The sequence below is a fragment of the Polyodon spathula genome, chromosome 9 (assembly GCF_017654505.1).
Source record: "Polyodon spathula isolate WHYD16114869_AA chromosome 9, ASM1765450v1, whole genome shotgun sequence".
Lineage (NCBI taxonomy): Eukaryota > Metazoa > Chordata > Actinopteri > Acipenseriformes > Polyodontidae > Polyodon > Polyodon spathula.
The window spans coordinates 1,837,218-1,848,529 of record NC_054542.1 but is presented as its reverse complement, the minus strand read 5'-3'; the positions used below and the strand labels follow the sequence as shown (position 1 = coordinate 1,848,529).

Here is an 11,312-nt window from a genome sequence, read left to right as displayed (position 1 = left end):
GCAAAAGACCTTCTCACCAGAAGCGGGAAGTAATTTCCCTACATAACCTAAGGGATTGAAGGAAAAATACTATTCCCCCAACCGCCCTCCCCAAGTGAAAAACAGCAGCTAAAAAAACTAATAATGAAATGCATTTAAATAACTAAGTTTTTTTTTTTTAAAAGTGCAATGTTTATATTGACATATAAAAGCAATAATAGCCTCCACATCCGGAATTACAGGCTGGTTTACAATAATAAGCGCTCGACCAAGCCGATCATTATTCTCTGGTCATTTCTTCAGTGCTGGGTATTGTTCTTTACAGGTTTCTTTTAAAATGTAATTGTGTTGTTATTATGGTTGTTTGGTATTTGATTTTTATTTTCAATTCTGCTTTCTTGTTGCTTCCTTTCCACAGCATCACAACAAAGCTGGAACGTGCTCTTGAAAAAGTGGCTCCTCTTTTGCGTGAGATCTTTGTAGACTTTGCACCCTTCCTTTCCCGCACGCTTCTTGGCAGCCATGGTCAGGAGTTGCTGATAGAAGGTACAGGTGCTGTATAGTTTACCTTTTTTATTCAAATTGTTGTGGAGTCTGACTATGTGGCTGCTAGCTCGCACACTGGTGGATGATAAGCAGGTATGAAGCAAGTATTTGCTAAAAGGCATCATTTAGATATAAGAACATCTTTAAGGTATACGAATCTTGAATAGATGCAAAAAAACAAACCCAAAAATGCACCTTTGCTGCCTTAAAATAAAGCATTTTCATTTTCCATCTGTGGTTTATGTAATACATCAGACCTTATTTATAGTGATTCTGAATTTTGTTTGTTGTAGTTTTATTTAAAAACCTGTATGACTGTATTGTGACATTTCACTGTCTTATATGTATGTGTGTGTGTGTCTGTGTGTTTGTGTATCTATTTGATATAGTAAATCCTGTTTTTATTTTCTTTATCCTGGAGTTGCGAAACTTACATATTATATGTGTTTTTTCAGGTGACAATGTATTGCCCACATGACTTGGCCCAGCCTCTTTAAATATAAGTCAGAGAGTTTTGTCCAATAAATTGTAAGCAGCTGTTACCAACATTGGGCCATTGCAGTGTTAAGAATGTGGGCAGAGGCATTGCTTCCCCAGTGTTCCCTTTTGTTTCTGGTGCCAGTCAGCGCCTGTCTATAAATTCCCTTGGATTGACCAGAGAGCAGACCTCAGATTGGTTCACTTCATAGTGCTGTAAAGTCTGCACTTCTTGCCTAGATCTTAATTGCCTGAACAAGAAGGGAAAAAATGCTTTACATAACTAACAGTTTTCTAGGGTTAAAACAAATTGTTATTCCATATTACACTCTGTTCTGTGAAGTTTTTCAATATGTATTGAATAGTAAAAATTGGCATTTTAGTTCAGAAATGAAAGAAAATCCCAAGATAAAATGTTTTAGGAGACCTGGCTTCTCTAATTATCGCACTCCCCACTTTCAGTTATCTTTATCATACTTGTGAGCTTAGGAATCTACTGTAGCAGCTTGGCTGTGTAATTTGCTTTGAAACCTTAAATATCCTGGTGACTTAGAATAATACTGTTAGCACTTTGTGTTCCTTGCATCATTTGAGAGCAGTGCAAATAACCACAGTCAATCCACAGAACAGGGATAATAGCAGTCTATATAAATATGACCTTCTATGTTACTGTGGCAACAGACCCCTGAAGTTAAAAAAAAAAAAAAAAAAAAAAGAAAAGGTAATTGTGGTGTTAGTTATGTTCATATGTATGAACATGACTAAAATTTTTCATATTAGGCTCATTCCTACATCATCACCACCTTCAGTGTGCAGTGCCTGACTGGGCCGCTTTATGCCAACAGCCACCATCTTTATCACTAATTAAAACAAGCACTGTATAGCACTGGACAATAATAGCCTACGTTCAAAACAAAGATGTGGCCAAATAAAAAAATGAGCCTCACGTCAGTGCCAGAAAAATGTAAATAGAATTTAAAAGAGCAAATAAAATTAAATACAAGAAGAAAAACACTGACATAAACCTCACAATGTCATATTTTGCGTTCAGTGAGAGCAATGAGAGAATTTCACCAGCTACCTGGAAAAGACCTAGACATACACCTTTCGAATTTCATCTTGTCAGACTTCTTTGAACCAATTTCTCGCGGAAGCATAGCAGCATAACCTGTGCAGACATAACTATGAATGTAGCATTTACTACAGCAGCACATCGCTGTTTACACAAACAAAATGAAAATATCTGTCAAACAAAAACAGTTTAAGAAAGAAGGTAAGAAACAACATATAAAATAATATGGGTCAGAATGTATTACCACACTGGAATTATTTGGAGCTAGCAATGCACTCATGGCTACGCCGCTCGTTCAGTATGGCTCAAAACTGACTTGAGACATTATTGTGTGGTGATATATTCTGAATCATATTATTATTTTATATATTCAGTGTTAACAGGGTTTATTTTCTATTCGATATCTTTGTTTTTTTACTAAATGGAATACAAAGATGACTTGTACACCATAATATGCACAGTAAGATGGATTTTATAGAGTATTAACTATTAGGATTGTAGTGATTTCATAAATACTGAGTTTCTGCCACGGGGTCAAGCCTAGACATATAAACTATTGCATTAATTCAGGGCAAGTTCAAAAGGCATTTTGACTATACAAGAGTAGTCTAACACAAATTATCTGCTGGCACTTTACAACATGGAAAGCCATAAAGAATGTCCAAAACATTTAAGCCAGCCTGTTTTAGTTTTTTTTTTTCTTCTTCTTTTAAATATCCTTGCACGTTGATTTTGGCAGGATCTGAGAGAGACAGAAGAATGGTGAACCGCACAAGTCAGAGAGAGTACAGCCTAATGTTTAGTTATACCAACAAGGTATTAACAATGTCAGCATTTGTGGACGCAAGCAGGAAATTATGAATTGGAGGGTGGGGGGGTGGATCTGTTAAGTTGGCTTAAAATATAAGATCATTGAGTAATAAGAAAGTGTTATCCTAAAATAACTATAATACTTGGCATATTATGGATTATAGTCTGTTACAGCTGCATTGCATACCAGTGCTGTGTGTAGATTCTATTGTCAGACAGGAAACCTGTTGCAGTGCTGGCACTTAAAGTCCGCTAGCTCATTTTATGGAAAAAAAAAAAAAAAAAAAAAAAAAAAACCTGACACAGCTGAGACCACATCATTACGCCATGAAGACTGCGTTGTACTGTATTTGCCAACCAAAGCTGTAACATTGTTTTCACTTTGAGAGTAGACAAACAAATTTATGTAGTATGCTGCCACAGCTCTCGCAGCTAGTACTGTAAGATTTTCTGTAGTTTTAGAAAATGCTTATAGTTTGTAGTTCATAAAGACAGTTTGTATTTTTATCTGTCTGAATACTACTATCACTTCTGTTGCTGCTAATAGCTTGATTTAGGTATTTATGTTTTTATTTAAGTTTATTTGTCATAACAATTAACAGTAGCGCCTTGCTTTACAGATACCATCTAATTTATTTTTTAGTAAATTTTTTAATTACATAGAAATGGCCAACATGTTGTTACCTGGTGTTATTAAATGGTAACAGTGTGTTACAGACTGTTTCCAAATAATTACACACTTATTACACCAGTATTTAACATTTAAGAGCTGATGCCATTAGTATTTACTCGGTTATTACCATGCTATTACATGATTATGTACGCTATGCAGTATAAAGTGCTACCTGATAAACTTTGAAAAAACAGGTGTATATAGTGACATGATGCAACTTGAATGTACCAGTCACCAAAGGGACTGAACATGTGTGGCTGCTTGAGATGGAGGGCTGATAAATTGTGTAATTTCACTAATGCGGTCCAGTTTTAGCTTTTTAACATAAAAATATGAAACATGCCTTAAGTAAACAAAGACAGAAATTGCCATAATTCTAAACCAATATTGGTATCCATATTCAAATGATCCTTAAGCCAAAGCCTTAAATTTAGATCACAGTTTGGCATAACATACTGTATATATTTCTGTATAAATTAGAAACACCAGTCACACGAAGTAGCAAAACCACACCAGTAAATAATAAGCAATAATTGGATGTTGTTCTTTGTCTGAGCAATATACAGAAAACGTAAATCTTTACGGAACTAAACTGTTAACTGTCTCGGATGCTATTAAGTGCTTTCCATAATTGATGCAAATGGAGAAATCCCACATATAAGTAATTAATCACGCAAATCAGGTATGCACTGCACTGATCATTAGCCTAACCCCAAACTGTGGAATGGAGCATGTTCTGCAGCCGCTGAAAAAACGTTGCTGTGCAAGACTCTCCATTTACAAGTAATTACAAGCCATCAATCCCCCTTCTGATTACTGGAGGTCATGCACTCCCTGCACCCAGCCACTGCTTACGTGATTACTACTGCAGCTCTGCATGTTGAATCTTGGGACGTACTTGAAGTGGTGAAAAGGGCCTGTGTTTACAGTGTTGTGGATGGTCAATCCTGATGTAGAAATTAAGGTCAGAATAGACAAAAAGGCCTTTTATATCACAATGCCACATTCAATGGACATTTTAAACTTTCAGTTGCACAGGAAATACTGTGTGTGTATGAAAAGTATGCATGTAGTTTGTCCACAAGCACAAGACTGAGGTTGTACCAGGATCTGTGAATTATGGATGCAGGAGAAAGTTGGCCTGTTCTCTATTGTATAGGTGCAATGCAGTGAGGTCAAGCTGTCAAATAGTATTGAAAGTTACAATGTGTCGTTTTATAGTTGGTTGTAGCGGGGGCAGGGAATTTGGCCCTAAACACATCTAAGATTTCATTGTGAGGAAACAGAAAGTGATGGTGTCACCTGGAAAGTAATGTGCTACACCAATATAATGTCTGGAGTTTGTAAATAATAATTAGTGTGTCACCAGGGGGTACAGGAGTTAACAGTCATTGCTTTTTAGACTGCCTGTTATTGCGTACCATAATTAAGTACCGTTGCAATTGTTTTGTTTAAAAAGTCTAAAGCATGGCGGTGGGGGGTTCTAAAGGAAACATGCACTATATATTCTTTTTTTTAATTTTTTTTTTCTCTCTCTCTAACCAGTCTTTGTGTAAATTTGCTGCTTTACTTTTGGTTTCCTCATAATTAAGAGGAGTGTAATGGACACAGTAGTTAAATACATGCAGTCTTATAGAAAAGAATGCTCATTTGCTAGAACTACTTATATTGATGGCTTGTATGAAATAGTTAAAAAAATAAATAAATCGCCAAAGCAGACACAGCACCTTATCATTATTTTCCTCAATAACAGTGAGGCACACTGCTACATTGAGATCTCAGTTCTTCCACGATAGTCTTCCACAATACATCTGTTTGTGTGTGTTTTCCATATTTCCAAGCTAGATTGTATTATACAGGGTAACAGAAGTAAGTATGTACATCTGCTGTGAAACAGTCCAAATTGTACCAGAATTTAGCTTTTAAGACCATGTTTGGTTTAAAAAAGATAAAGTTACATTTGAATGTTAACAGTTGCACTAATTAGAGATGCATTTACAGTAGGGAAATTAAAACTTAGTATTGGAAACCGTAGAGCCACTAACCACTAGAACAATTGCATGCATCATTACAATGTGTTAATTCAATTAGTGTAGAGTTTAACTGTGTGTGATTGTGTTGCAATGCTTAGATGTGACACTGTGCATCACATCTCCTGAACAGCGACATGGTCAATGGTCACATAGACATTTATCAGCCAATTTGGAGAATTTGTTGAGAGAAGATACGATAACTGTTTGCAAAATAAAAAAAAATAAAAAAATGTCTCCACAAAGCCCCTACATTAATAAGCTCCACTTTACATGCTAATTTGAAACCTTGATATTTAATTTGCAAAGCCATTTTCTCATTAAGCACTAATTAGACACAAACTCTACCTGTAATCTCATTTGTAAAATTATCCTCTTTCTTTATGTTTTCCACCACTGAGTTGCCTAATGAAAACCTTCCTTAAATTTGTTTTCAAACAGTCAGCTCGCCTGCAGGTAATTACTGTCCCATTAATCTGTCTGGTCTGCAAGCACTTGAGGTTGAGAATAGCTAATCAATTACAGTGATTGGTTCTCTAAATTAGCTTTTCATACCTGCTTCTTGTTTCATTAGTTAACTGTCTGCTTTTAAGATCCAGTATGATAGTAAACTAGAGGATGACTGTAAGATATAGCCTGTTCTGTCTCTCAGTGTAGCAGGGGCTGGAGCAGTTAGCAGATCTGGGTACAATAGGATATGCATCTACATGCAACATTATATACACACCTCTGCAATTATTATTGTTTGTTAAAAGCACAAGTAAAGAATGTGATTACTGTGCAAGTCTTAGAGGTCGTTAATGCAAATGAATTAACTATCACTCAAATACAGCAGTTACCTTTTTCAAAATGTATCCCATTTTGAAAAAGGTAACTGCTGTATTTGAGTGATAGTTAATGTTGTTCAGTCATTATTTAGTCAAATCTCTTTGGTGTTCTGCTGGATTTATTTGCAATTTTTAGCAAATAAACAGTTTTTAGCACTCTCCTTCTCTTAAATTGAATTGCATTTCGAAGCAATGTATTTCACAAAGTAGACTGTTTCTATTATTGTAGTAAACTGGAGAACAAATTCTTTTTTGTTCTCTTTAGATGTCAATTGGCTGCCAAGATTTTACTGTAAAACAAAAACCATATATATATATAATAAAATTAAATATAAATCTGAAATAGATTTATTTATATTTATGTATGTAATTTATTATATTTTGCAATAGGATTCTTTAAAAATAGATACTCATTATGCTGTAAGGTGATTATAGTGCTGTACCAGTAATACAAATTTAAGTCCCCATAAAGTTACACCTGAAGCTACAGCAGAGTTACTATAATGCCTACACAAAGGGTGCAAGTGGGCAGGCACAGGAGAGACCAAGCAGGTCTTTTGGGGAATGTGTTTTTTTTAAACATGGCTGCAGCAGTATTTCATGTATGCAGAGCTATAAGAAACAATGCAACATCGTATTTATCTTGAAAAAGACTCATGCAGTAGATTTGTTGCTTGAAAAAGTCAAACATTCACAGAGGTTTTTGCTGCATCTCTTTTTAGTTCAGAGCCCAATCTGACCATATTTAATGGTTAACTCTTTATGTCCATGGGTTATAAACTCAAAAGAGATCCTAATGAACAGAGGCATGCAAGGGTTAGTAGAAGACAGCATTCTGTTTAAGTGAAATTTGTGTAATAGTCTATGGTACTCCTACTCCAACCCCCCCCCGTCCCCCCCTGTCCTTATTTTCTTAAGAGTTTCCACTACAGATGCTTGCATGGTAACAATTGTGTTTTTCTTTCCCCGATTCAGGTCTGGTTTGCATGAAATCAAGTACCTCGGTAGTGGAGCTTGTCATGCTGTTGTGTTCACAGGTAATATCTCTCTTAAACACTACAAGAAAAAAATCTCTATCACCTGCTTCTCAGTTTATCATCAGTACAGGACTGTAGCTACATGTTGATCAAATAGTTATTTTTGCAGACTGGAAGTTAAATAGAACCATATATAGTATAGTATTGTTGAAGCCAGAATTGTTGTAAAACATAAACAGCTGTAGTCAGGTTTTCCAAAATATTTTTTGGGGTTGCGGCGCTTAATAATAATGAATCTCATATCTCAAAAATTCTGAGATTTTGAATTCTGTGGGAAAAATCATTCACCGCAGAGAATGAAACTTGGTACTGGAAGTGGAGGACCAAATAACAGTCAACAGGATTGCAGTACTGCCACCACAAGACATACAGAAGAAATGCTGTAGCCAACGCCTAAACATGTTCCTGCTTTATTTGCCTACTGTTTTAAATTACATTAAAAACAGTACATTGCTACATTTTCCAAGATTCTACCAACATTGTTCAGTTTGGTTAGCAATAGTACCACAATATCACTACAAAAAGTACCTTACAATCATTTAAAAAAAAGCACGCCGTTTAGTGGCTGTGTATCTCTAACATTCTTCAAACGTGACATCTGGTAAATGGACACCTTATCATACAATAGTTTTAATGCACCAAATATCAATGACTAATTACGAAAGAACTGACCTTTTTAAGTCTTGCTTAAGCCCACACTGTAAGGGGTCAGAGTCACAGTGTTTCTGTTATTATGGCAAGTATTTAACATACCTGCTGGCAGCCCAAAATTCTTCTGTTAGGTACCCATACGGAAATCGTTAGGCGCAGCTTTAGTTCTTGTCCTAGCTGATAAGTGAATGGGGAGGGGGGGCGCATAAGTTTCCACGATTCCTCTGTAGAGTCAGTTCTTCAAACCAGCTCCTGCAGGGTGCTTGATTGCAGTTATGTGGTTATCTTAAGGATGAGTCCTGATTCAAGGAGAACTTCTTGAGATCATGAAGGCCTTTTAATAGCAAATCATGCTGTTCAGCTTCCTGCTTTGAAGTCGCTGAACTTCAGTTTTTATGAAGAGAAATATTTCTCAGCTGCAGCCTTCTTCCGTACCTGGATTTATTGCTGAGCATAAAGGCAGTGCTGCATTAGGGGTCTGCTGTTCTTTTGATGGTTTTGTCTCTTAATCAGAGATATAGCATTACTCTGGCTCCAAGAGTTCCTGCCATTAAGGGCTCTAGAGATGAAACTTTGCCTCAAATATTGATCATGAGGAAGAGTAATCTGAGCTCTCTTCCTGTGTCCTTCTGGAACTGATGGAATAGCTTCTGAATAAAGCTGCCCTTTTAAAACAAATACAGCTACTGAGGAGCATATTACAGGGCAGGAAAATGGCCCTGGGTTTTAGTGGGTAATTTGGTGGTAGAAGAAATATTTCTGGTTTACAACAGCTACCAATATTCTCTGTGTAGTACAGTTTTTGTTGATGGTGAACATATAGTTGAGACGGGCTCCGTCTGTATGTACTGTATGTCACACTTTGTTTTGCACAAGTCTAGTGAAGCTCTTATCCAGTTGTGATGAACCTTGCTAGGGACATTCTTTAGCACACTTTATTGAATATACAGGGGGTAAATGGAAGCTGTCTGTCGGATGCGTCAGGTGGTATGCCCCACTTACATCTTCACAAGTATCTAGAGAACTGCTTATGCAATCAAAACAAGAGACAGTCTTTACTATGAGTGACTTGTTTCTGATAAAAACTATGCAGGGCACAGTCTCACTAATTCAAATACAGAGCTAATGTAAAACATGTTGCAGTATTTGTTTTTAAACACGCTCTCATTAATGATGAAAGTCATTTTCCAGTAAAGGTTACTGCATACTGTAACTACAGTGATTCTTAAATAAGCATTTACCATAATTTCCTTGAGATACCTTGTAATGTTATCCAATGAACAGTACTATGTTTTTTTTTGTTTGTGTGTTTGTTTTTAAAGATAGCATATAGAAGTTTCATGTCAGCTTATTTTGAGCAGTATCAGCTTTTGACTTTTTAAGTATAAATAAAAAGAGCTAACACAGTTAGAAGAATGTTGCATGCCTATCCGCTTCCCCAGTTCTTTCTCAGCTTTGGAATGGTATAGGTTAAGTGGCTCTGCAGCAGGTCCTCTGTTGCTGTGAAATTAGACACGCAAAGCATGCAAAGGGAAACGCAAGGTTTGTTTTCTTTTCGTTTGCCATATCAAATGAGATGCTTTTATGCTCTCCGTGTTGGAAATTCCATGTTAACAGCTACAGATTAGCAAGGATGTCGGATTTTCTTAGCTGAACCCCTATATAAAAGTACTATTGCCAGAGGCACAAGTCCGAGACATGGTCTAAATTTACATGAAGTATCATATTACAAACGTCTGGAGGTACATGTCGCAGTTAATTCAATTCACATGGCCAGACTCTTAGACTGAAGGATTTGCAATCAAGCCCATTCCCCTTAGGAATTTTGGTTCTCAGCAAAAATACATTTTGTGAAGCTATAAAAGGACTCCTGCAGAGCGGTGTAGCAAAGTGATTTAGGAAATCCAGGTTTCTTTATTTTTTTTTTCTCTTAATGACTAATTTGAATCTAAGGTAATAATGTGCTCCATTGCATAATTAACAATTATATTGTTTATGTTTGTCAGGTGGGGGGAATGGAAAAGCACATTTTCCTTATTTCCTTAAAATCTGTAAAATGTAAATGAAAAACAGGTTTTTAAAAATCTATATAAAACAAAGACAAAGTCCCTTTTTTTTATTTGTGTATGTATTTCCTTTACATTTGGTCCACAGATGTCACTTCCCTTGAACACGCTATTTTTTAAGATTTGTAACGTTACAAAATACCATTGATTCATAGCTATATATATATATATAGAGAGAGAGAGAGAGAGAGAGAGAGACACAGTACCAGCACAAATTATGACAACAAATGATTTGTAGTAAGACTAGTTAGGGTTTGGGGATAGTGTTTACCATTTTACCTCACTCAGACCCCATACTTACTAAATTCCTTGGTAACACAAATATGATCCACTTACTACCAATGAGGAATGACTGTGTACGAAATTTTCTCTGCAGTAGGTTTCTGGCTAAGGACTGCCAAGGACAGCACTACATCGAATATTGCACCAGCCCTGGTAGTCAACACTCAGGAACATCATTTTTTGGTTAAAAGAGAGAACAAATGCTCCTCCAAGTCATATTAATCATATTTACTAACTGAACTTGTGAGACAGATTGCCGGATGTATTGTGAGGAAAAAATTCCCGCCCCTAGTCTTGCTGTAAATCATTTGTTGTTGCCTTAATTCATGCCGGTACTGTGAGTGTAAATGAAAGGATGCTTCATATTTCACAAAGGGTTATGCTTGTTGGAGTTTATCCAGCATTCTTTGAGAATGCTTTTATTAGATGAATAGACACAGTTTACTAAGGCTAGATATGGAGACCTGAGAACTGCTTTTCTAAGACTGTGAAAACATGAATATTGGCAAATTTATCAGATGTTTTGCGTTGCAGGCGTCTTACCGAACGTGCAGTACACATCATTTTCCATTAAATATTAATTTGTGCCACAATAGTCTAAATACATGTAGCTGTTATTTTCTCCTGTGAGTTGGACTCATTAGTATGGAGCCATATTGGAATGTTCTTCCAATCAGCATTTTATCAAGCCACTAAGCATGCTAACAACCAGGAATCATTGGACTACAACAAATACATGACAGATTTAACACACCTAGTAGTTCCAGAGTTGTAACGTTGCATGAATTAACGGCTCATGTTAGCTTCGTTTTTTTCCATTTAGGAAAAACCTTTTAAGCAACCAAAAATGGTTCCCAGTATA

General features: G+C 36.2%; 1 protein-coding gene across 1 annotated transcript in view; it reads left to right on the top strand.

The window, feature by feature from the left end:
• nbeaa (neurobeachin a) overlaps nt 1-11,312 on the top strand; it is a 270,715-nt gene that overhangs the window by 145,950 nt on the left and 113,453 nt on the right. The window contains exons 26-27 of the mRNA XM_041260057.1: nt 398-525; nt 7,390-7,451. Coding sequence (XP_041115991.1) covers nt 398-525; nt 7,390-7,451 — 190 coding nt within the window. The remainder of the gene's footprint in view (nt 1-397; nt 526-7,389; nt 7,452-11,312) is intronic.